A 26,150-nucleotide genomic window follows, 5' to 3' on the forward strand; every position below is an offset into this window, starting at 1 on the left:
GAAGCACCAAATGACCACAAAGATTAGGAGAGAAACAAGTAAGGCAACAGACTCTTTATTTTTAATGTGGTTTAAAATACATCAAAATCATGTCCCTGGCTGTTGTGAATACCAAAAGGAGACAAAAAAGGCTGTCAGCACAGCTTTAAAACCAATCCAGGTGGCCAGGTTGGGCCATATGGGAAGCAGTGACAGGGACAGAAGGCGCACCCCTCCCCCAGGCAGGTGCCTGGCTGTCCCCGGGGTGACCACCTCTGTGCTGTTAAGGTGGGAGGGCTGGAGCAGCAGCTGGACAATCAGCTCAGCAGGCTTTGGCCCTCCCCCACAGCCACCAGGGCAGTTCCACTGGCCTCTTGGTCAGCCCTCAGGAGGGCTGCTGTGATGGGAGTGGAGGAGTGAAAGCAAACCATCTTTACGGACAACATTCTCTTACAGAAAGTGCCTGAGCTCAGCCCATGGTCCAAAAACCTCATGGAAAACAAAAAGTGCTGCCGATACCTCTCAAGAATCTGGTGTACAAGGCTCTCAGCTGGACAAGGTCCGGAATACAAATTACTCTCAGCAGGGCCAGGGCTCTGGGCTGTGAGCCTCACCGGCAATGGTCCCCTGGAGGAAAAGCTAGCAATCTAAGAATCCAACACAGCTCTTGGTCCTAAAACTGAGGTCACGTGCGTGGGACCTGCCCTGGTGAGGAAGGCACTGGCCTTCAGATAGGCCACCTCTCCTGCACCTGGCCCAGGCTCCTGCCTGGTGAGGGCGGCACCCAGGTACCTGGGTTGACTTTGGAAAGCAGAACAAGCAGAGCAGCTGTAGTGATTAGTGTGATTTGGTCAACGGAAAGAAGAGGGAGAATGGGATCCTCCTATAGCCTGGCCTGGATGCCTAGACTCAGCTGGAGCTGAGAGCAAAGGTTCTAGTCACCCAGGGCCTGGGTTTTGGACCTGGAAGACTGGCTGGGGCCACCCTGCTCACTGTAGCCCCACAATCCCACAATGGCTGGACTGGGTCTCTGAGGGCAGCTAGGCTGCACAGCCACGATCCCCCACACTGGGGGGACAGCCTTCCCCTTCAATCCCCTTGGGCTCTACGAGGTAGCTGAAGCAAACGAGGCAATCACATGGGCTACTGCAGGCCTCTTGCTCTTTACTTGGGGCAGGCAGAAGCTTCTGGCTCTTCCCTGCACTTCCAGAGCCCAGCAAACCCTGTATGGGGTTGGCAGTTCTTGTGTCTCAGCCGGACACAGGGATTGGAGGTGGGGGACAGCCATATCATGAAAGGAAAAGACAGACCCAGGGACCATTCCAGATACAGGCATCTCAGAGGGAAAGATCTTAGGAAACACGTCTCCACGGGAGAGCAGTAGCTCAGCCAGCGATGGCAAACAGGTCTCAACACTTCTACTGGCTGCTGGGGAAAATCTTGAGAAACGGGTATACCAGAAATTAGTGGGAAACACTCGGAGGCTAATTAGTGGTACCTGCCCTGGGGGCAGAGGAAACATGGTGCGCCATTCATTTGCCATCTCTGGTCTAATCTGGTCTAAGTCATAACACAATTTTGCGAGCACTGAGTGAACCTATTTATGTGAGGGATTGAAGAAAAAGGCATGGAGAGTGGGCTGGTTGTTGAAGATGAAGGGACCTGCAGCAATAATGAAGTAGCTTCAAGAAAATTCAGCAAGAAACAAAACTGCACCATCCTGTGCCTCTTGGCCCACAGCTCCCTCAGCTACAATGAACCAAGGCCTGGCTAGAGGTGGGCTATAGTATGAGCCCACCAGAGCCCACCTTCCCAGTCTGTGCCTCATTTTGTTGTTCCAGAAAATTGCTCGATACAGACTGGTTAATACCCTAGCAAGTGTGCAACCAGCAGAACTTCCAGTCCAGAGTAGCAAGGGCTGGGGGTTGCAGGGAGGGGGGGCACCAAACCCAAATACCTGCAGTCGTTCTGTGGACTTCTGAGGCTCATCAATTGCCAAGTCTATTCCTCAGCTGTCAGAGACAAGAGCCAGGGGCTTCCACACAGGCACTGGGATGTCAAGGAGGACATCCTTCAGCTTATTCCTTAGGCAATGGAACCAGGGCAAATCTCAAGGATCGCACATGAAGGGTGGGGTCAGAAGCAGACACAGACTCCTAAATGCCAAGGGGGCAGTTGGGCACAGGGCCCAGCAACTGCTGCATGGAGACAGTGGTGATGGGCATCAGTAGTGGCTTCCCAGGATTCAAACACATAGGCAAGGTTGTGGCAAAACCATCAGATACCCTTCCCTTCCTCCTAACCACAATCTGATTTCACCGAACAGAAAAGCTCAGCACCAACATGGCAAAGATACCAGGTGGGGTGGTGAGGGTGGGGGGCACTGGAGGCCAACTGCACCAGCACCCCAACTCCTTCCTCAGATCCATACACACACTATCATGTGCAAAACAAAGAAACAAAAAAAACAGAAACCTTCAGAAAGCATCCTTTGGGTGATCTCTTGTCAATCATTTGTGCAGGCTAGAGAGGCACCTGTGAATGATAAGGCTACTGAGAAGCATCGCTGGCCTGGTCCTGGCACCACCTGAGGGCTCTTAACAGTGTACCAGCCCATAGCAACTTTCTCCAGATCCCCTGTCCAAAGCAGGACAGCAGGTGGATCCCCAGCTCTGCAGGCTCTGCCCAGGGACCCCCTTCTCCAGGTTATGAGAAGCAAAGGAGCTTCCAGGGTAGCTACGAGAGCCAGAGCCGCCCAAGCCCTGTTAACGAGGGAAACAATGTCAAGGCCTGAGTGTGTGCCACTTGTCACGAGCCCTGAAGGGCAGGAAGGGGGAGGGGGGGTCTGAGCTCTGAGCCTCAAATCAGGCAGGGGAATGTTCAAGTCACTTGTCCTGCCAGCCCACTGTGACAGCAGCTACAGATGGCAGCTCTTCTTTAAGACTCTTCAGCTCACAGAAGAGCCAGTGACTTCATGCGTACACACCCCCACCTCCAGTGCAAGCCCATTTTACACTTATAGATAGAAATGTATGAGGCCTTGCACATATGCCATATGTAAGTAAAACTGACCCACAAAATCCAAAACTGCCAAGTGTCAGATGTCAGCCAGGTTAAAGCACCCTGGGCCTCAGCACTGGACTGCTTAGCAGTGGGAGCCTTGCATGGGCCAGGCCTGGCTGGGCTGCTTGCTCCCTTCCCAGCACGCCCCCTGTGCCAGGTTTCCTAGGCGGTGGTGGAGGTGGGCTCCTGGGGCCCTGCTTGGCCAGGTGCTTCTGTGCTCGGTGCTCCAGGGCAGTAAGGAGCTTCTGTGACCCTTGGGGAGCCAGGTGACTGGGCCCCAGAACCCTCACATCCCTGCTCCTTGGAGGCAGCTGCAGCCTCTGGTCTTCGCTCAGGGCCACCATCAGTGATGGAGCCCTGGCCACCAGCACTCAGGTCCTGCACCCTTTTGTTCAGGTCATTGCGTTCTGTCTGCAGTGCCCGGCACAGCTTCTCTAGCCGCTGGATTTTTACCTGTAGGCCCTCTAGCTCTTTGTCCCGGAGTGTTTTCTGGGGAGAGAAACCGGGCCTTAGTGCCATGCCATTAATCCCCCACCCAACAGAGTCACTTGGTAGAAAACATTCATACTTGAATGATACTATGAGCAGGCCAGGCCAGCATCAAAACCCTGCCCCCTAGGAAAATAGCCCTGGCATATGCCAAGACCTGGCTGTTGGTAGGGGACCGTGTGGTGCAGAGAAGCAGCACGACTTGAAGACACATATTTCTCCATTTATCCATCAGGTGACACTGGCAAAGTAAGGCTTGGCTTTTGGAGCCTATTTCCTTATCTGTTAAAATGGACTACTGGGGTGCCTGGTTGGCTCAGTTGGTTAAGCACCCGATTCTTGATTTCGGCTCAGGTCATGATCTCAGGGTTTTGAGATCAAGCCCCATGTCAGGCTCTGTGCTCAGCAAGGAGCCTGCCTGAGATTCTTTCATCTCCCCCGCCTGTATATGCACCTAGGTGCATGCTAGCTTTCTCTCAAATAAATCTTTTTTTTTTTTTTTTTAAAGATCTGAGAGAGGGGATCCGTGGGTGGCTCCGGGCGGTTTAGTGCCACCTTCAGCCCAGGGCCTGATTCTGGTGACCTGGGATCGAGTCCCACATCAGGCTCCCTGCATGGAGCCTGCTTCTCCCTCTGCCTCTCTCTCATAAATAAAATCTTAAAAAAAAAAAAAAAAAAAAAAAAAAGATGAGAGACAAAAAGTGTGTGTGTGCATATGCCCATGTGCACGAGTGAGGGGGGAAAGGGCAGAGAGATAAGCAGATTCCCTGCTCAGCAGGGAGCTCAAATCAGAGTGATCCCAGGACCCTGAGCTTATGACCTGAGTTGAAGTCAGATGCTTTACCAACTGAGCTACCAAGGTGCCCCTAGATAAATAAATCTTAAAAAAAAAACAAAACAAACAAACAACTACTAACATTAACCTCATAGATCTCGAGAAGGTTCAATGAATTGGCATCACCTAAAACATTCATTCAGGAGGGTCTGGCATACACTAATTAGTTCCCTTCTGCATCTCAAACCACAAAATCAAATTAGCTGAGCCACCCTGCATATAAACTGTGCCCATCACTGGTACCCCTTGGTTTTTCGGTTCCTGTACTTCTACCTACCATTTGTTCTCTTTGCTTCTACTGCAGATCTACCACTGGGCTCATCATCTCACACAGGGTGACCACTGGCAGTGCCTTTGGACTTGGGCAGATGGACTTATGAGTCCCAGCTCCACCTCATGCCAGCTGCATGACTTACTTGCAGAACGTATAGGAAAGGGCCCAACACTCAAAATCTGCACCCCCCTACCCCCCCTAGCTGCAGAGCACACTCGGCCCACCTCCTCAGCCATCTCAAGCAGGGCCTTGTTGCTGCTCTCCCAACGGGACCGGTACATGGTGGTTTCTTTCTCTAGCTTCTTGATCTTCTTAGTCATCTGAGTTATGGGACAGATAGAAGAAAATAGTCAGGGGGCCAGACTGTCCATCTGTGTCTCCAAGGTGGGCAACATGTTACAGCACGCTGTCTGTGCCTTCTGTGCCACCTGAAGACATCTCAAGGTAAATGTCGCCACCACCACCACCACCGCCACCACATGACAAGGCTACCCCTCTTCTCCAGGACAACCTGGAGGATGCACGTATCAGTGATGCTTCCTTGAGAGGCGGGGAAAGGCTCTGACCCCTTCCTCCATACAGCCCATCCCTGGTATCAATCATACTATTACTGTGAATAGCTCCCCAGAAGGAACCCCAGGGGTTGGGGGGCTTCCTGAAGGCAGGCCCAGGGTGCCCCTGTAGCCACACTCAGGCTGGACACAGTTACCTTTTCCATCTCCTGTTTGAATGTGGTGAACACCTCACTGCTTTTGGAAAGAGTGTTCTGGAATTCCTCAAACTTCTCTGTGTATAGGGCAAGCTGGGAGAGAAAGAAGCCCAGAAATAAGATTACGCTTCTCTAGAATGCACTTCTGGTTAATGCAGTCAGACCTATCCTTGGACCTCTGACCCAACAATTCTATCGAGATACCATTTTTCTTTAAAGCAAAAAAGCTATTTGAAAGAACAGAATCCAAAATGTTAAGCTTAGAAAGTAGGATTTGGGGTGACTTATATTTTGCCTCTATGTTTGTTTTCAAACTTCTCTTCGAAATTAAGTACAATTTATGTAATTAAGAACAACCATTCTGTCCCTGCCTCCTCAAAAGCTGCACAACACTTCCAACTAGGAACAAAGTCCTTCAAGCTCACCTAGCCACCTGGTCACCATAGGTGCTGGGCGGGTCCAGACAGAACAAAGGCTCAGCAAGGTCACACAGCAGTCAAGGTGGTCCTAGAACGAGGGTCCCATTTCCCTCCCCTAGGATGGGGGCCCAGTAAGGTGACCTCAGAGGCACAGGATCAGGACACACTGTCTCACCTGCTGCTTCAGGTGGGTCTCCTGCTGCTTCATCAGCTCACACATCCTCTGGGACTCCACTGCCTCTTTGAGGAGCTATTTTCAAGACAGGACCCCAGATCTTGTCAGAAACCCTTAGGGGCTGTCTGGTCTTTTTTAGCCATATACCCCAGTACCCACAAAGTGTCCTGCTCCCTGAGCAAGCTGCATCCTGGCCCGGCCAGGCAGCAACTTTCCCTTACAAACATGACTCTGGGCTGAGCCAGAATCCACCCCGCCTTCCAGACTCCCCTGTACAGGGCCCGAGCCTCACAAAGTCCTTTTCTCGTTGGTGCCTCTCCTCTGCCTCCTTCAGCATCTCCTGGGCCTGCTGGAGTTTGGCGTCCACCAGCTGCTGCTGCAGGTCCTTGTGTTTGAAGACCTTGTCGATATGCTGCAGGAAGGCATGGTAGGAGGGCCACCTGTCAGCAGTTCTCTTTCTCGGGAGGCCCAGTGGGCTGCATGGATGTCCCATCTGCAGACACCAGGGTACCCTGCCCAGCCTCCCATCTCACTGTGACACGCTGGACTCCCGCATGTTCCATAGCACATGGGCCCCAAATCCCTGGAAGGTCTACTTCCCAACCTCACCTTGTTTCTCTCCAGTCAGTCCTAGGTGTGCACAGGGATGAGATCAGCTCCCAGGAAGCCAAGTAATAAATACACTCAAACCTCCAGCCCCAAGAGATCACTCCGCTGGGCTAACAACCCTCACTTTTGTAGCCCGACTCCCTTGTAAATGGGAAGAAAGGACAAAAACGACACCTCCACCAACACAACCGCTTAGCCCCATTGGCAAAGATCTCCCCACCTATAGACCAAGACTAGATGTGCAAATTTCAGGGAGTGGCAGTCCTAAATGTTGGAGGAGCCCCAGGAACCAGGGGCAGGTGAGAGCAGGAATGAGGAGGAGGCACGGAACTCAGTGGGACTTCAAAGGTCAGAGCGGTTGAGAAAAGGTACATGGGGACACACTTGTGTTCTAGATAGGAAAGGAAAGGTGGCCTGGAGGCGGGTGTTGGCTGCTTGGGACTCCTTACCTCCTCCCGCAGCTCGTACTGCTCGATCAGCTTCTTGAGCCTCTCAGCCAACTCCATGTTCTCCTGGCGCAGCTTGGAGTTGCGCTCGTTGTGCTGCTCCATCTGCAGCTGAATGTCATTCAGCGTCACCTGGAAGTGGGAGGTCACCTCCTTGCGCTTCTCCTCTTCCTCCCGGGCCCGCTGCACGCCTTCTTCCTGGGCAGAGAAGTCAGCCCTGGCTCCATCAGTTGCTCTTCCCCAGCCCACAATACTCTGTACTCACAACCCTCTCTACTCTCAGTGAGCAGCACCAGCCAGGCTCCAAGATGCCATGCCAATGGGGGCACCCTTCTATCAGGTGACAGCAAGGGAGATATTCTCTCCCTAGAAGAATGCAGGCATACACCTAAGTGTCATTCTAGAGCAATCTAGGTCTCTTCTAGACTCAGGCTAAGCAGTCTTGTTTTTGTGCTCTCATTTCTCACCTCTCACCAACTAGTTAAAATTTAGTAGTTCCCAGGGTTGGAAGATTGTGCAGAATTAGGCACGAGGACAATACTGGTGGGGAGGTAATCTGGCAAAATCTATTAAAACTTATAACGTGCATGCTCTTTGACCTAGATCTTTCACTTCTGAGGTTTATCCTATGGACAAACTAGATACACTTAGCCAAAAATATATATAACAAGAACTTTCACTGTAGCTCTGTGTATGAAGTACTGTAAACTTAGAAACAACTCAGCAATTCCTTAACTAGGGCACTGACAGAATACAGAATACGCATACAACAATGCTACTGAAAAGAATGACGGGTCTGCCTTTGGCGCAGGTCATGATCCCAGGGTCCTGGGATCGAGTCCCCCATCGGACTCCCCACAAGGAGCCTGCTTCTCTCTATGCCTATATCACTACCTCTTTCTCTGTCTCTCTCATGAATAAATAGGTAAAATCTCGGGGGGGGGGGGGGGGGGGGATGAGGCAGCCTCAAAAAAAAAATGAGAGGAAAAGTGAGCTATACATGTTAAGGGAGAGGACAGAACAGGATGTGAAACAATACACATGACCTCTCCATTTAAAGAACCCTATAGAAAATTACATATGGATGCAGGAAGTCTGAAGGCTGTACTTAAACTTATGGGTAAGTAGGTGTACTTCCCAGTGGTTTCTCCTGGACACTGGGGCTGAGGAGGGTCAGCAACTGTCACCTTTGAATCTCATATTTTTGTCACCTCTGAATCTCTCATATCAAGTTTATATTACAGTAAAAATGTTGTCAAAGACAAACTAAAAATGAACAAAACAAGCTGGAAAACACCATATATTCACTGACCCAAATTTGTAACAAATATATAAAGGATACATATACAAAAACCACCCAGAAGTCACAGCAGTGACTGGGCTTTACCAGACAGACCTGTGCCTGAGGAGAAGCAGGACAAAGAAAAAAGACCCAGCATTTCAGACTGCTTAAGTCTGGGAGAGGAGCTGCTGGAACCAGCGCTGGAACCTGACTTACCTGCAGACTGCCAGAGAACTGAACAATATCAAAGACCTGTCTCCTGGGCTCCCTCACCATACCTGACACAGGGACAGGTCAAGTGGTTACAGGCAGCTATCCCTAAGGCAGGGCATTACTGGGGAAATCAATTTCTCTGCCAAAATCCCGTGCTTTTTTTTTCTTTTTAAGATATATATATATATATATACACATTTTATTTATTTATTTATTTATTTATTTATTTATTTATTTATTTATTTAATTTATTTATTATTTATTTATTTATTTATGATAGGCAAAGAAAGAAAGAGAGAGAGGCAAAGACACAGGCAGAGGGAGAAGCAGGCTCCATGCCAGGAGCCCGACGCGGGACTCAATCCCGGGACTCCAGGATCACGCCCTGGGCCAAAGGCAGGTGCCAAACCGCCGCACCACCCAGGGATCCCCCCGCTCGGTGCTACTTTTTAAGGGGAAAGCCCTCCAAGGAAAAGTGGAAGTCAAGGGAATCAGAGTCGTAGGGGCCAGCCCACCTTGAGGGAGCGGTTGTGGCGTTGGAGCTCCCGGCACAGGCTTTCTAGCTTACTGCGGGCCAGGACAGCCTTGCTGTGCTCCCCACGCAGGTGGTCCTTCTCCTGCACCAGCTGGCTCTGCTTCTTCTGCAGCAGCTTCATCTGCTTCTGGGAGTTCCGATGCTCCTCCAGCTGTGGAGCAGGAAGGCAAGTAAGTGCCTTGTCGGGCTTTTCCCAAGGGACCCCGGCCCTCTCCCGACTCCCAGTTGTTAACAGTTCTGGCTGGACACTGTGTGGGTGCTTAATGTACTTCTCCGATAAACCCAAGGGGATCTCCAGTATACAGAAACAGGCACTTACGACAAGCAGGGATGCAGAGGCTGCAGACCCCAGCCTCTCCCCACTCTAACTCTAGAGATAAAGTTCTCAAGACTCTCAGACCATTACATTCCTTCAACCTTTGTGACACTCATGTCCTCAGATGACACCCCTTACCACCCCTCCTTGTATTCAATAGACCCCCGTCACTCCCCCTTCACTGCTCTGAAACTTAGCGCCACTTCATTCAACATGACTGCTGTTATCATTTTGGCCTTCTCATTATGGACAGATCTTAACCTTCTCAGACCCTGTCTTTTCCCCACATCAGCTACCCTCCCATGAGCCTAGTCAACGCTGATACAGTGCAACTCAAATATGTAATGACAACTGTTCAAGTCATTGAACATTGTCATTTCCCCCCCCCTTTCCTTAAGTGTTTGAAACCCAAGTTGTATCTTACACTTACATCCAAATCTAGACTAGCCACATTTCAGTTGGCTAATGGTTACCATCCTGGACATCAGATCCAGATTTTGTCATTACCCAGAAGCACACACCCCTCCATTATCTCATCCCAGGGCAGGACCACTATCCCCTACCATTCTAGCTCATTCCATCCAAAATTTGTGGTCCCAGAAAGTCTACCATACTGGACCTCCAACCCAGTGACCCAACTATCCTTTCACTTTCCTTCAATGTGTCTTTAAATAACCACTGACCTTCTTATGCTTGTCTTAGATTTCTTACACCCAACTCTCTTGCCCCCTTTTCTTATCAAAACCCCAACCCTGATATCCCAACCTCTGATTCCTCTGCACAGGCACTGAAGCAGCCCTGCTTGAAGAACCTCACTTTTAATTCCTAACTACCCATTTGAGGAAGACCCTCATCTGCCATGCGGCCTAACCATATTCCTTATGTTAGTCACACTCCTCTTCCAGAGAACTATTTCATCCTCCTCCTTCTCAACTCTCCTTTGGCCCAGCAAAAAATATCTTTCTCATTTCCCTGAGAATGGAAGCAACCAGAGGCATAGGGGCATAAGCTCCACCTCTGCCCATCCACCCGCACTGGCCTTTTCCTCTGGTTACCAGGATCCAGTGCAGTGGTGCTTCCCACCACAGCCAGCCCTCTCCTTATGCTCTGGCCCTTAGCTCCTTCTCTACTTGAGAACATCACTCAGCTCCTGCTCTCTTCATCAATCTTTCCCTGGATGGCTCATTCTGAAGGGGTGGTATCTTTTTCATATCCTGTCCTTTATTTAATCATTATAGCAACCCCATAAGGCAGGTGTGATTTTTCCCAATTTTACAAATGAGAAAAACTTCTTAGAGAATTCTAGCTAATAAATGTAAATGGAGTGAAAGAATTTCAAAACAAGTAGTTAGGAAATGACCCACAGTAGATGAATCCATTTATACAAATTCTGATGGCAACCTGACAAGGGAGGAACCTGGCTGGCCCCACCTGAACTCAGTGGACAATCTTCCATCACTAAAAGTGGGAGGAACACACTTTCTCTACAGAGTACCACTTATGTAGAGTTCTTGTCAAAATAGTTGAACTTGGATTGGATCAAGCTTCTAGAGTTAATTTCCCCTATATCTACAGGAACTAAGGAGGTAAAGGAAGAAGTTAAATGTCACCACAAAAGCGAAGAAGTGAGGCACAGGGCGATTGATCTGCAGTAAATCAATGTCATGAGAAAAAGGTTGGCAGTAAATGAAGACTATTTTGGAATAAAAGGAAAAAAAGTTGTAAGGACCTAAAGTATTAGATGGATCTCCTGTAGGCCCTGATTTGATCAAACTGACATTTTAAACAAATGGGGAAATATGCGTATTAGAGTATCACATCAGTGCTAGTTTTTGTTTTTTTTTTTTTTTTCAGTGCTAGTTTTAAGTGTGAGGATGGCACTGTGCATTTCTGTATTTTGGGGAGATGCACACTGAGGCACACAGGTGTGAGATGACATGGTATGTGGGACTGGGGGCAGGAGCTATGGTTTTACCACTATAATATGAAGGGTTTCTTCTTACAGTCAACCTGGACGGGGCCAGCTGGGACTTGAATCTCCACTTAACAGATGGAGAAAAGGCTGAGAGAGAGACTGAATAGGAATTAAGCCACCCACCTGCCCCGGCACCCTCAACCCCATGCCAGGTGGCCTGCTGACTTTCCAAGGCAGGGCAGATGCAAGAAGAAGGGGGAGAACTGACCAGTTCAGCATACTTCTTGCACAGAGCTGCCAGCTTCTCCTCTGGGGTGCTCAGGGTGTTCAATGTCTGCATCAGCAACGTGATCTCCTTCCCTGCAAAGCACAGGGATCAAAATCATGTACCCCCTTCTCTGGGGATTTCCCCAGGCCTCGGCCCACACTCTCAGGCCTTGAGGCAGCCCTACATTATCATATTTGATACTGTTTGTTGACCTGGCTGCCATCCCATTAGACCGTGTGGTTCATGAGGGTTGCCACCAACTGAACTCAGCCTATTACTGTGGCCCCAGTGCTGCTCCATATTGTCTTTGGTGCCCATCAGAGACGACATGCTCAACAAATGCTTAATAGACTAATAACTGAGTCTATGTGGGAGACTCCATGGTGAACACTGAGAGTGGGAGAAAAAACCTGCCTGCTCTAATAGCAGGAGGAAAAAAAAGACATCCCAATGGCCAATTTAAGTGCTACTGTGTCAATGCAAGGAAAGCCCTTTCGAAAGAGGAAGGAGGCAAAAAGGAATAGGTTTCCTCGGTAACTACTAAACTTTTGTCAACAGTGGTAGCCAAAGAGTGAACTTTATTTGTTCCCTCCTAAACAGTGAACTTTTAAACAAATATATCTTCCGATATGTGATCCCAGAATTAAGAAACAACAGGGATGCCTGGGTGGTTTAGCAGCTCAACAGCTGAGCGTCTGCCTTTGGCTCAGGGAGTGATCCTGGAGTCCCCTGGATCGAGTCCTGCATCGGGCTCCCTGCATGGTGCCTGCTTCTCCCTCTGCCTGTGTCTCTGCCTCTCTCTCTGTGTTTCTCAAGAGTAAATAAATAAAATCTTAAAAAACAAAACAAAATAAAACCAAAAACAAACAAAAAAACCCTTTCCATTAGGATGACAAGCAGAGGGTGGGGAATTAAGGACTAAGACACAGGTATAATATCACCTAACTCTGATTCTTTAACATACACACTAGTCCCCTGCCCCCAATAACTTTCTCTCACTGTGCTTCAAAGGGGCTTCCTTCTGTCTCCCTGGAGGGCTCCTGTACATAGCACAGCACCAGGCTCCTGAAGTGTCAAACCCAAGAGGCTCGAAAGATCAGTGTGGAGACTGCAAAGCACTAGCACATAGGCCAAATCCAACCCACACATGAGTTTTGTTTGGCTCCCAGCATATTAGTTGTCAATTTTTTTTTTCAGTTGCCAATTGTTAAAAATCCAGAGAGATTTCACTTAACTGCATAATAACAAAGGGGAAAAAAGGAGAAAAAAGAACGAGGGAGAAAAAAAAAAAAAAAAAAAGGCTGGCTACACTTAGCCTGTAGTATTATATGCTATCAGCATTGTGGGACCAGATGGCAATCACCCCTTTGGATGAAGTAGGCAATGTCTTGTCCTCCTAGGGTCCCCTAACTTGGCTTATTTGAGTTTTCAACCCTGGGCTAGTCCAAATCTTACTGTAGAGAAACGAAAACTAAGGAACAGAAAGGAGAAAGGTCTTGCCCAAGTTTACAGAGCAGGTTAGAGATAGTGCTGGCTGACACAGGATCCCACCTACACCCCTCTGTTCTACGGTCCACACCCCTTACTTGGATCAAACTACTGTGACTCGGTGCTCCAGAAAGTAATTTCCTCTGAATCCTGGGACAGCAGGTTAGCCCAAACATCCCCACCTCACCAGTAGCTGCCCTCTGCTCACCCAGACCCTTGGCTTTCTTCTTCTCCTGTGGCCTTCGGTGATCTCGGTCTCCAACCTCGTCACTGGTCCGGATCTCATCTGTGCCCGGCTCCCCCTTGGAGGTCTCCTTCTCACCATTGACTACTGGGGTCTCTGGCTCAGGCTCCCCATTCCTTGAAGCATAGGTCCGGGACTTGTCTGCATCTTCGGGTTCAGCAGGCTCACCCTGTGCCCCATCCTCACTTGGGCCCCCCTGATTGTTGTCCACACAGTATGTACTCAGGATGTCTTCCAACTGGCGGCTCAGCTCCTCAGAGACATCACGGAGGGCCCCGGACTGAGCAGTTTTGGCATGTGCTCCTGTGGCAGGTCAAGATGAGCGGCAGAATGAGAAATGAGAAACAAGATGGTAATTCCATTTGCTGGGATTTTTCAGGCCCAAACTTACTGGTTTGGGCTAAATGTTGCCTACTTTCTTTAAGCCTTAGTTTATTTACCTATAAAATGATAAGATTATTTCCCACTATTGCCCAATCATGTCTGTTATAGATGTGAAAGGAATCAAGGAAATAAAGCATCCAGCATATAGGGACGGCATGTACCTGGAGCTCAACATCTAGTCCCTCCCCTTCCCCTCCCTGCAAGAATCATTTCTTGCTATTAAAAAAGTTCTAAGAAAGCCTCCAACATGAAGAGTAGTTACCACTGGTGAATGCAGCATTTCTAAGCCGGGCTGGCTGGTTGGGTGTCTCATCTGAGCGCCACCTGACTTAACCCTGTCAGAGCCTTCTCTTCAGAGTTCTGCTCCTGTGCTTTGAGTGGGAGGCTCTATCAACACCCTGGGGAAAGAGGGATCTGCGGGTGGCCCAGTCCTCCTCTCATTCTACATTTCCTCCTTCCTGGGTAAACAGTGGCCTAGGCCTGGAACTCCAGAAGCTATCCTGGCGCACCACAAACTCCTCCCCCTGCCCGCTGGAAAGCAGAAATGGCACACACCCTCAGTCTTCCCTGGAGCCTGGCTGGAGGAACCTTCAGCTTCTGTCGCAGGAGCCGGCTGGCTGGGGCGCCCCTGGGTTCCCTCTGGTCCTACTTCCGCTTGCCCCGGGTTGCTTTTTGGGTTGGAAGTGTTGCCCGACTGCTTGGCAGCCCCGTTCTTTTTGTCTTGGTTCTTCATTGTGGTTTGCAATGCTAGGCTGGAAACAGATCCTATAGAAACAAGCACACTCGCTATATTCCAGACTTCAAAATTCTTCACAGCCTGGATCCGAAATCCCAATCCCGGCTGCACAAAGCTTCTTAGAACAAACACACTGGCCGTCCCTCACCAGAGGGAGCCAACGGTTCTCTCTCTGGCCAGTCGGAGGAGCACGGCGCGCCCAGGCAGGTTTTCGGGGCGCTGCTTCAGAAGCGCGGCAGGCGAGGCCTCCTTTTTCTCGAAGCCGCTTCCCGGCACTACACAGCCCCCTTACCGCAGGCCGAGCGCGGGATAGGCTCAGGGCCGGAGACTGACGTGGCGGGACGCTCGATTCCCATCCCTCCTCCGGCCCCCAAGCCCCACGTGGGCCCCCCCGCGCGCAGCCACCCACGCCCCGCGCGCCTCCCGTCCGCGCATGCGCACAGGACCAGCCCTGCCCCCCCCAGCCCACTCCCTTGCGCGGAATCGGCGTGATTCCCCCCACCGACCGAGCGTGTTCAGGCCCACCGACCTTCTGGTCGCCTTGTTCCCCCCAAACCTCCGCAACACGCACCTCACTGCCGACCTCCTGACGGCTTCGCCCGCTCTGGCCTCGCACCGGAAACCCTGGGTAACCGCTGCCGGCCAAGCCGCCTGCTCCTGCCACAGCCAATCAATAGCCGGCGCTCTCGCGGGGCTTGCTGGGAAAGATGAAGCGAAGGCAGCCTGAGGCGGCCTTTGAGGCGGGTGAGTTGGGAAGGCGGAGGGGGAGGGAAAGGACCACATGTCCCTCCATGCACCGCGGCTGACCCCTAACTCCCAAGATGCAATAGAAAGGACTTCAGTCCTGGGAGGCGGATACCCAGGAGGTCTGAAAGGAGCTAGTCATTCTGCACGAATCCTGGAATCCGCCTGGTTCCTGTCGTGCAGAATTTATGATTCAGGTCCAGAGCCCTGTGCCTGACTGTTCTTTCCCGCACGCCCTTACCAGCCTCAACCCTCTGCTGTGAACATCTATGACTAGGAACTCTGATGACAAGGGATAGAGCATTGGGCTGGGAATCAAGACCTGTATTCCAGTTCTAACCTCATCGCGAATTCGCTGTGTGAGGGGCCATTCTTTTCTTTTCCAGGCCTCATTTTCCGTATTCAAATGAAAACTTTTCATAACAGTAGTTCTTTGCTTACAGTGTGCTTTCCCACCTACTAGCTTAATCCGCCTATTTACTAAGCTCAGTACTATTTTTTATTCCCATTTGCATCTGAGGACAGTAAGGCAAAAGTTAAATAACTTGTCCCATCGCTATTGAGTAGTGAGTAGGGATTCAAAATCAGAAAGTCTTCCGTTTTACCTCCTGGATTACCCTGACTCGTACCCAGAAGAAATTCATGGCACTTTCTCAAAGGATGAGTCAAGGTAATTTGGTGGAATTATTCCCCCCACCCGCCCCAACTCTGCGTTACCAGCTTGAGTCCTCTGGAAGCGGTTGACAGGGCTCTGCAAGAACTTTGGCCTCAGCCAATTCCTGAAACTTTTCTCTGACTGGCCCATCCTCTACAGACAAAATCGGAATTGCCATGGGCTCAAGGGGAAAAACCCAAACTTTCTCTAAATGTGAGATCACAGTTCTATATTCAGCTGTCTATAGATAATGGATTAAAAGCTACCAACCCCTGTGCCTGGAATTTAATGTGTAAATGGTTTGGCTTTTGTTTCCAGTCAGTTCTGTCCATGCCCTTTGCCTTTTTCCCTCCCACTATACTCTGTTTCCAGGATTTCCAAGTTTTTTGCAGGTGCTAGTCCAGTTTCCAAAATGCCCTTCTGGCAAAACTAGTATTTTGAGGTCTAGCACAAAGGTCATTTCAGAGCCTTCCCAGTGCTCTGTAGTCTGTCCCAGCTCTCTAGGTCTGGATAGAGCCTTTTTTTTTTTTTTTGGATAGAACTCTAACATTTGTAATGAGATGTTCAAATTATTTGCTTACAAGTCAATGAACATTACAAGAACTCTTGGCTAAATTGTATTCCTAAAGCCTAGCATCAGTCTGGGGCAGTGAAGACAGAATGAAATCATGCAAATTGAGCAGTTTGGGGGCTCTTAAAGATATTCAATATTTTCCCCAGTTAGACTTATGGGCAGTGCTCTTCCCCATCCCTTATTCTGCTGTTTATCAACTAACATTGAGAGGCAATATGATATAGTATAAAGGTGGAACTCAAGCCAGAAATGCTTGGAATCCAGGTCTTTCGAAGGCCCTGATTATTTCCAGAAAAAACATGTTGGAAATCTCTTGAGGTTACATATAATCAGGCCTTGATGGCTTCCCAATGGGAAGAAGATGTTCTAAAGATAATAAGAACAAGGTATCTGTGGGGCCAGGGGGTAGAATGGTGTAGCTAGAAGGATCAACAGTGGCCTACAGAGGACAGGTGGGTAAAAATGTATTTCAATAAAGCTGATTAAAATAGGCAGGCAAGGAATAAGAAAATTTGAGAAACATGGGTTAAAGGTTATTTTCTCCTTTGTTATAAAGGAAAGTTGGGTCAGTTGGGGAGACCACTGGGAACACTGGGGATTGTGGTAAAATAGAGAGCTCTTGCAGATTGTTTTTAAGCAGAAACTCAGATCTAGTAGTGCCAGAAAATTTTCAAGATAGATCATTTAAAAATGTTGGCAACTGGACAATCAGGGTGGCTCAGCGGTTTAGCACCGCCTTCATCCCAGGGCATGATCCTCGAGTCCCTGGATCCAGTCCCACGTCGGGCTCCCTGCATGGAGCCTGCTTCTCCCTCTGCCTATGTCTCTGCCTCTCTCATTGAGTAAATAAATCTTAAAAAATAAAAATAAAAATGTTGGCAATGAATTAAATACACTATCAGACAACCAAAATCCTTTTAGGTTAAATCAGCTTCATGGCTAGGTCTTGTCCTAGCCTAATCTTGTCCTAGGAACTGACCTAAATGGAATAGTTTGCATGACCTCAGTGGCTCAAAGGGCTGTAAGTGGAACTGATTAAATGTGATCAAAATCCTGTAGAGAAACTCTAGAAAATGCACACTATTGTGACAGAACAGATCAGTGTTTGCTGGGAGTTGGGCATGCAAGGGGATTCCAAAGGGGCATATGGAAACTTCTGGAGGTGATGGATATGTTTACCATCTTGATTGTGATGATGGTTTCATGGGTGTGTATGTCAAAACTTATCAAATTGTATATTTTAAATATGTGCCATTTACTGTATCAATTGTATTTCAATAAAGGTGATTAAAAAAATTCTTGGGGCACCTGGGTGGCTCAAGTATGTTAAGCATCTGCCTTAGGTCATGATCTCAGGGTCCTGGGATCTGCCAGGTGGTGGCGGGCTCCATGCTCAGCAGGGAAGTCTGCTTGTTCACTTCCCCCCCAGCTTGTGTTCTCTCTCAAATAAAATCCTAAAAAAAATTCTTTATTGCAGGAGTAGGCTGCTGCAATCCTAATTCCACTGTTAGGCCACATGTTTAAACACCCTTTCCTCACCAAAAAACTCAGTTTAGGATGATTCCAAGAAGACGATTTAGAACTTTGCAACAGGTTTTTATTTTTGCTTTATATCTAGTACAGTGTTTGAAACCTAAAGAAATACATTTTCTCTTCAAATTTGGATGTGTATATAAATATCATTTGTCTGGACTCAGCACACTCAATGCCACGGTTTCTTGGCCTATGTCTGCTCTGAAATCAAGCTTTGTCTGTCTACCCAGGGGCCCTGAGAACATGGAAAGCAGCCAGAGTTTATAGTTCTTAGAAAACTAAAAGCAAATGAATTTGGAAAGAATAAACCAATGAGGAAAACATTTCGATTCACCTTTCTAGGGTCTTTAGCCGGGAACCCAAGCTGTTTTTGAAGGACATCATCTGTCCTAGGTGGCTGGGACCTCATACCCGACCCCCATCCTTCCTTTGCTCTTTAGTGGTTCAGTCAAAGGCAGTTCTCATAGAAGTTAGTTAAGAAAGATAATACCTAACTCCACAGCCTGAAGGTTCTGGTAGAGGTGGACTCTTTAATGACATCATGAGTCAAGAGGTTCCCAGCCAGTCTCAGGATCTGAGCTTTGACTTCCTTCACCAGCCCCACGGCACAGCAGTTTTCTCTCCCCAAACCCAGGAGCTGAAAATTTAACCTACACAGGGTAGCAGGGCTAACATTAGGAAAGGGGTTCAGGTATGTGCTAACATGGGCATCAGCAGTCAGACTGGCCCAAAAATAGCGAGGTAGGCCCAAATCCACTGGAGACCTTTATGAAATACTACATAAACCTTTTTCCTGGGTGTTCTGGGACCAAAATTTAATGTTGCCTCCCACACCCAGTTTTGGTTCTGCACATACCCCAGGCCCGATGCAAAATGCCCTCTCAGAGGAAAAACAGCTTTAGTTCAGACTTGATTGGTATTGACTTCAAATTCTTCCCTTGTCATGGTCTTAAAGTGGGAGTGGGGCAAGGGGGTAGACAGTGGGTTGACTGAATCATTTATGAAGGCCTTGGCCAAAGAGCAGCTAGTGCCTACCACTTGGATCCCCGCAGGGCCAAATTCTCAGCTTGTTGGCTTAACAAAAGAATTCAAAAGTTAAGACACAAAAAATACTGGACAAGATTGGTCTAAAATGTGCAATCCTAAACGGCTGTGGAAGAAACCTACTCTGAGCAATTTCTCAGTCTCACACTCGCTCACTTCTAGGACAGTCTTACTGGGAAGACGTTGCTACTAGCTATGAGCACTTCCTATGGTTCAACATACTGAGCCTCACACCTTTCCTCAGCCTGCCAGGGAGGCCTCTAGCCAGCCCATTCTCTCTACAGCTCCCTCCTTCAACTGAAAATCCGGAATCTGGGCTCACAGATGAATTTACTGAGGAATCCAAAATGATGGATACCAAGCTGAGTGAGCCTTGGGGAAGAGGAGGGAAGTAGTGTTAGGTGTTTATCTCCTTTCCTTCTAGTTTGCTAGAAACAAGTGGCTCTAGGGTGTAGAGGGAAACAGGTAGACATGAGAACATGGAAATCCAGTTCATTCTGCTAGACAGTTTTCATTTTAAACTAGTGTGACTTGAGAGAAATAGAAAGTGTGCCTGAGAGCTTTTTGCTCTTCTTTGACCAAGTACAGTAGCAGCTATAATCTGTGCAGTTTAGCTCCAAAAAAATAGGGCTCTTGGAAAGTGGCTTCCAGGGCAAAGAGTAGAAGGAGTAGATATAAGGGTTCTAGGTAAGGGGAGAAGGAAACAGCAAGGGTCCCCAAAAGCTGAGGTCATCAATGCCTGCTCCTCAGAAGGTCATTTGTATGCACTGACCCAAATAACCAGGCTGGCCAGCTCCAAATGGAACCCATGTGGGTTCTACCAGAAGCTTGTACTCAATACCAAGGCCAGGCAGTCACCTGGGGATAGCTCAGAATTGAGGGCAGACTATGAAGACCAGAGACTTTATTAATATGAGAAGATGTTGGCAGCAGGGGATGGTGGTGGGGTGGTGGGGGTGTTTAACTATGGGGGCTGGTGATAAAGAAGTGCTGGCACTGTTCAGTCTTTGAACCCTTTAGCTAAGAAAAGGGCTCCTTATCCCCTAATCCACACCTAGATACTCCACCTCCAGCAGAGATCTTAAAATAGATATACCAGCCATGTGCCAACATATGAAGATTCCAAAAACATGTCTTTTCAGGCTACTCCCTACAACAGGCTGTGGAGCCCCTTCATCCCTACAACATCCATTCAGAAATCTCCCAGAAGCAGCCTTTGACCTCACCGAAGCCAGGGTCTGAAGTCCAGATGGGGGCTGCCCACTAAGACTGGTTGTCAAGGCTGGGCTACAAAAATGTTTTGTTTTCCAAGAAGACCAAAGGAGAGGAGACACTGAAGATGATGTTATTGCCCCTGTGGGCTTGGAAGAACCTCACCTGCTGACAGAAAGGGGGAGTGCAAGAATATAATGGGAAAATATGGTCTGAGGAAGACAGCAACAAAGGAAAGCTCCTAGAGGCCACTTTATCTGATGAGAAATCTGTCCTTATGTTGCACCCTGGGAGACTTCAGCCTTTGGAGTCCTTGGAGAAAACTGGCTCTAAGCAGCAGCGAGACAATTAAAAAAAAAAAAAAAGTCTTCCATCTGGTATAGGCTCCAGATCTGAAGTGCAAGATTTTAGAGGAGTTGCTGGGAACAGAAAGGTGTGTATGTCTCACAATAAAAATCTGGCCCCACTGACAGGGACTCAACTATTGCTTGAGATGTACAAAATAGGTCCTACTAAAGTGCTTTGCCCTTTGGATAAGGACAAGGGGGTGGGGCAGGTGGCTCTTCTTTGAACTGTAGGGGGAAAGTTTTGTAATGGAACCAGTGGGCTAAGTGATAGAGGTCCTGCCCTTTGCCTATTTGTGGGTTGGTAGTCATCATTCCTAAGCTGAAGAACAGCATCTGACTTACTAGGTTACAGCACTGGTGTAATACTTCAGGGATAACCACAAGCCCCAAACCACCTTCCTCAGCAAATGATTCTGGAGTTGGATCTCAATACTACAAGAGGGCAGAGTCAAGACCAATGACCAATGAGCACCTGAACTTTAGATCTAGAAGCAGAGGGGTAGGGATTTAACCTGAGCCAGAAGGGATATGCAGGAACAGGAGCAAGAGTAGCACTGCCTCTGGGGAAGGGAAACTACAGCTTAGGGCAGGCACCTGACTGACCACAGGGGGAAAGCAGGGGCAGAGCAGATTGTGCCCACAGCTCCGCAGTTGGTCTACACTTAGCCAGCAGCTTTCTCCACCCCTCTTCCTAACAACTGGACTTTATATTATATAATCCATTGAAGCATAGGCAAGCCACTGAGGCATCGCACTAGCTTTACTCAAAGAGAAAAGGCATTAGAATTATAACTGTCACAAGGAAGAGAAAAACCCAAACCAGACCCAAGGATCACAAACAAGAAAGATACCAATAACTCTCACAAAAGTCCTGAGGCTGCTAAGTTACTATGATAATTGGAGAGGCAGCCATAGGTGATACCTTATGTTGACAGGCCCTTTGAGACTTAATCTGAGAAGGCAGACTGCTTTCTGGGTTTCCTGATATAAGCAGGATGCTTAGCAATAAGGACTAGAGTGGTAGACTTCACTGGGCCCTGGGGCCATCCTTGCTCCCTTTAGGTATGGGGACAATCAGACCAGGCTGACCTGCTACATAAAGGTTCCAGAGCTAAGGGTTGGTCCCAGGTGGTGGCCCAGAACCTAAGCAGAGAGGAAAGAACCAAGCTCAGGCTCCCTGAGCGAAGGAGTTTCCCCATCTCTTTTTGGTCTTCCTCACAGTATCCTACTTACAGAAATTACAGACAGTTCTTCCTCTTGAGACCAATTAAGATTGACCTACCTAATATATAGAATATAAAAAAATACAGAACTTTTTGACATTCTCTCCTTTGGAAGTAAAATATACATGATCCAACTATGGAAGAGGAAGAGGAAGAAGAAAGGCCAAACGCAGGGATCCCTGGCTATCCCAATAAATGACACTCTCACTCCACCTCCTCTACAACTTATGGGTCACCAGAGCAAGGACTTTCTCCTCAGGAGAGAGGAAGGATTACAGCCCCCTGTCTCATGCTTAGGAGAAAATACAGCTACCTCAGAGGTTCATTCAACTCTGAGGGGAATTTTCAAGTAAACAAATGAAGTTGGGTCGCACCATTGGAAGGTGGGTAGGAAACATGGGATCAGTAGCGACACATGGGAAGCCCCATCTGAAGGCCTATGCTCCTCCCCTCCACTCCCACTGGTGTACTTGCCCCTGGAGGGAAGGAGATCTCCCAAATTAAAGAGGTCTGGGAAGGGGTTAGAGGGAGGAAGGGGCCTTTGTCTCATGGTGACCCCCACCCCCAGCCTCTAGTCCCAGACCATGCTGGCAGCTGGGATTCCTAAAACCAGGAACTCATAGCTCTTGGAAAGAGCAATCTTAATACAAGAAAAATGTGCAAAAGAAAAAAAATTAAATAACTCAATCCAAGCATACAAGATTAATATTCTGTCAGAGCAAGAACACTTTGTTTTGAATTTCTCCCCACCCCTCGCCCCCCACCTCTGGAATATTCCATCTGCTCAAGTACCCAAGATAAGAGTTACACAGATCAGGGCAGAGAACTGGGAAGGATGAAGGAAGATAAAAGGGAAGGAAGTCACCACTAAAGAAAAAAAATAAAAATAAAAATAAAAAAGGTGCAAAATTGATTACCTCAGTCCTCCTTTGTCTACCCCTGGGCTCCTGGGTTAAAGACACATGTGCAGCCAAAATATAGTGTGAGGAAGAAAAACCCAACACGTCCCCTTCTTGTCACAAAACCCCAATGTGAGCCTCAGATGGTTCTGTCTGTCCAGAGGGTGCTCCCTCCAGGGAAGGGGGCGGAGCAGGTCAAGAGCACAGTTTCCAGGGCAGCAGAGGCGTGTGGTGGCTGATGATGGGGGGGCTGGCTTCCCGCCCACCAGAGGGCTGCTTTTCCGCTGGCTGGTGGTGCTTCCCATCCCCTCCCCTCCCCGGAGGCAGACATTATAGCTGGAAGCCCTCCATGGGGGCCTCAGGCTGCTGGAAGATGAACTGCTGTTGTGTCTCATCCACTTGGGGAGCCAGGCTGCTATCATCATCTTCTACACCAAAGTAGTGCTCAATGAGGTCGAAGGCCTTCTGGTAGATTTCCTGATTCTCATGGCTCTGGAGAAACTCAATTTTATCCAAGCCTATGGTGGCAAGAAGGAAGGAGGGACAAGAGTAAACTGTGATTGTTCTTCTCTGGAGCCATGAAACATTTATCTATTTTTCCTTACCCGAGGTATGTTGATGTTTATCAATCTAAGTAATATGATCAGATCTCTCTTTGATCCGAAAGAGGAGAGAAATCTTTTCCTAAAACTACATAACCCCAAAGGGAAAAGACCAAAATGTCAGTTATAAATCAGAAGTTGTAGTCCTGGTTCTGCTTTTTAACTATTGTGTGGCCTGGGCAAATCATTAGCTTTGAAGCTCTCAGAGATGAGTGATGAGCAATCTTACTGGAATTTGTGAGAATCTGAGCTAAAAACACCTTCCAGTACCTGATTCTCTCACCAATTCTGGAGCTCTATTTTTGCATCTGTGCCATGCCTACTTACTGGGCAGATCCTATCAAAAAGAGAAGTGATCTACTGCTCCTTGGAGGGAGAAGGAAATGGTTTTAAAACCTTGTTCAATGATGACCCCCCAAAAAATCCCAGGGTCCTGACCTAGAACCTCTCTACTTAAGACTGAGGTGAGGCTGGGGACAGGGCACATACCATAGGCTTCCTCGATGAGGCCACAGTAGGGGTTGACCCCTGACCCACTGCGCTTGCCCTCTTGTTCTCCAAGCCGAAGGATGTTCTCTAACCCATTGAGAGCCACCTGCACAATCTTTGAATCCATCACAGTCAGCAAGTCGCACAGGGGTTTGATGCAGCCAAGTGAGACCAGGTACCTAGGGGCAGAGACCAGATGAGTTCTAAGTTAATGCAGGGCAAGAGAGGTGCTAAGTAAGTGCTGTAGGGCCTACGGGTTTCCCTCATACATGTCAATACTCTCAGCAACCTTCACTTGCTGAGCCTTCATAACCACCCATCCTTTAACTCAGTCTCTCCAACCTTCCAATGCTCTGGGTCTAGTTCATTTCCATGGGGAAGGCTGCCATAGATTCCTCCACGTTGTCTCTATTGTCCCCTTGCTGTAATGTTACCACTCTGAACACTTCACTTCCCTGCTTAAAATGTTCAGTCCAAGCTCTACAGGCATGACAAAAGAGACCCTCTACAATCAGGTTCTTATCCTCCTTTTTAGTGTCACCTCCCATCATTCCCTTCCAAGGACACTACATTCCAGTCAAACATGTAAACATCTCTAGGTTCTGATTCTTGTACCTTTAAGTTTCTTTTTTTAAAAGATTTATTTTGGGGAGAGTACAGGGGGAGACAGCATGAGCAGGGGATGGTCAGAGGGAGAAGCAGACTCCCCACTAAGCAGAGAGCTCAATATGGGGCTCAATCCCAGGACCCCTAAGCCAGAGTCAGAGGCTTAACCAACTGAGCCACCTAGGTGCTCAATGCTTTCTCCTGTCCAAAAGGCTTTTATAACCCTGTATTCTTCAAAGCTTAACTCAATGGCTATCCCTTTTCTCCTAAGGCTTTAAAGATGAAGGTATTCCCCCCCGCAAAAAAAATAAAGATGAAGATATTCCTACTCCTCTTCCTGGGCTACAAACTGAGGGCAAAACACTCATCCAGTTCCCATCACTCCTACTCAAGCTGATGATAGAAACTAAAGTCAAAGAGCATATACACACATAAAATGGCTTTCTACTTGCTTCTCCTAAGTGTCACTCCCAAAAATCATTTCCCAAAGAAGTTGCTGTGAATGAGCCACAGCATGGTTCTCCTTTATTTGTACGAATAATTGAGAATTACATAGACTTAAATTCTCTGGAGGGTAGAAAGTATAGGAGAAATGGGTGTCTGTCCTAGGTTTCTATTCTTTAGGAAGAGATACATGCTCTAGAGGAATCTCTTTCAGATTCCAGTGCCAATCTAGCGGCTTACCAGTTAAACCTGGTGCTGCTGGACTGGGGCAGGCCTATCCAGAAAAAGCAGTTTATTTTTTATTTATTAATTTTTTTTAAAGATTTTATTTCTTAATTCATGAGAGACAGAGACAGAGACAGAGAGAGGCAGAGACACAGGCAGAGAGAGAAGCAGGCTCCCTGTGGGAGCCTGATGTGGGACTCCAGGATCACGTCCTGAGCCAAAGGTAGATACTCAACTGCTGAGCCACCCAGGCATCCCGGGAAAAGCCATTTAGCAGTCACCGCAGACCATGAACCAAGGAGAGTATATGTATCACTCAAGACAGTGAAAAATGAAAGGATACCTGATTTGCTCAGGGGTTCCTCCTGATGTGGCATTGGTGATGGCCCAGGCTGCCTCTTTCCTTGTACGGAACTCAGCTTTCTGAAGGATTTCGATCAATACAGGGAAGATATTTGCGTCTATGACAGCCTGAGAGAGGTTGGGGGTGGGGAGTGCACAGAGAAAGTCACTTTAAGAGTAAGCACATCTAGCCCGCAAAATCACCTAAGATTCAGACACCCTCTTCCTGAGGTCCTTCGTTCTTCCCATAGAAATAAGAGGCTACAGAGGAACCTGACTTCTTCCAAAGAGTCTTTAACAGCACACATTGACCCCAATTTCTAAAGGGAAAACAAAATCTTTCTTCTAGAAGCAAAAATCCCACCACCTTTCATGTTCCCATGCCTTTCTACCTGCTCCTGCCCTGCCCCCTTCCTTCCTGCTTGTTCTACCTGTATTTGAGCCCTGTTGCCAGCAGTGATATTTGAAATGGTCCAGCAAGCTTCCTTCCGGATTGACTCCTTGGGGCTGCTCAGCAAGTGGAGGAGGCAAGGGAGGGCTGAACAGTTAAGAATGACCTAGAAAACCAAAGCACAGGGAACAAAAGAAAAATCTCGTAAATAGGACTTAAAATATATGCAGCAAATCCTGTATCTGTTAAGAATATCCAGAATATATAAAGAACTCTTCAAACTAAACAACAAAAAATTAACAAAACTAATTTTAAAAATGGTCAAAGGCTTATACAGACATTGCTGCAAAGCAGAAATACAGATGGCCAATATACAAAAACCCCCGCCAAACATCACTAATCATTAGGGATATGCAAATCAAAACTGCAATAAGGGGGTGC

General features: G+C 48.1%; 2 protein-coding genes across 4 annotated transcripts in view; both read right to left on the reverse strand.

The window, feature by feature from the left end:
• Positions 1-39: 39 nt before the first annotated feature.
• Positions 40-15,263, reverse strand: TXLNA (taxilin alpha). 2 transcript variants are annotated; one of them, XM_026014326.2, is made up of 11 exons: positions 14,951-15,263; positions 14,199-14,408; positions 13,224-13,562; positions 11,528-11,619; positions 9,009-9,179; positions 7,002-7,196; positions 6,236-6,355; positions 5,944-6,018; positions 5,350-5,442; positions 4,865-4,960; positions 40-3,531 (listed from the first exon to the last, which is right to left on the reverse strand). In XM_026014326.2, exons 2-11 carry the CDS (start codon positions 14,374-14,376, stop codon positions 3,205-3,207), a joined length of 1,686 nt encoding a protein of 561 aa, XP_025870111.1. In that variant the 5' UTR covers positions 14,377-14,408; positions 14,951-15,263; the 3' UTR covers positions 40-3,204. The 2 variants fall into 2 exon arrangements, with proteins under 2 accessions (XP_025870111.1, XP_025870112.1); XM_026014327.2 differs by lacking the exon at positions 14,951-15,263 and having other exon boundaries at positions 14,199-14,508.
• A 2,664-nt stretch (positions 15,264-17,927) lies between these two features.
• KPNA6 (karyopherin subunit alpha 6) overlaps positions 17,928-26,150 on the reverse strand; it is a 55,582-nt gene continuing 47,359 nt past the window's right edge. For both annotated transcript variants that reach the window (XM_026014437.2, XM_072750389.1), the window contains 4 exons: positions 25,750-25,875; positions 25,320-25,447; positions 23,702-23,880; positions 17,928-23,128 (listed from right to left, as the gene is read on the reverse strand). In XM_026014437.2, the coding sequence (XP_025870222.1) occupies positions 22,941-23,128; positions 23,702-23,880; positions 25,320-25,447; positions 25,750-25,875 (621 nt within the window). In that variant the 3' untranslated portion in view covers positions 17,928-22,940. The remainder of the gene's footprint in view (positions 23,129-23,701; positions 23,881-25,319; positions 25,448-25,749; positions 25,876-26,150) is intronic.

This window comes from Vulpes vulpes, chromosome 2, assembly GCF_048418805.1.
Source record: "Vulpes vulpes isolate BD-2025 chromosome 2, VulVul3, whole genome shotgun sequence".
Taxonomy (NCBI): domain Eukaryota; kingdom Metazoa; phylum Chordata; class Mammalia; order Carnivora; family Canidae; genus Vulpes; species Vulpes vulpes.

Excerpts from the sequence above, each read along its gene's own strand:
- TXLNA (XM_026014326.2), bottom strand. The coding sequence starts at position 14,376 with ATGAAGAACCAAGACAAAAAGAACGGGGCTGCCAAGCAGTCGGGCAAC. Across the intron at positions 6,356-7,001 it reads AGTACGAGCTGCGGGAGGAG|CATATCGACAAGGTCTTCAA; the intron begins GTAAGGAGTCCC and ends GCCTTCCTGCAG. Across the intron at positions 3,532-4,864 it reads TGCTTGAGATGGCTGAGGAG|AAAACACTCCGGGACAAAGA; the intron begins GTGGGCCGAGTG and ends TTCTCTCCCCAG.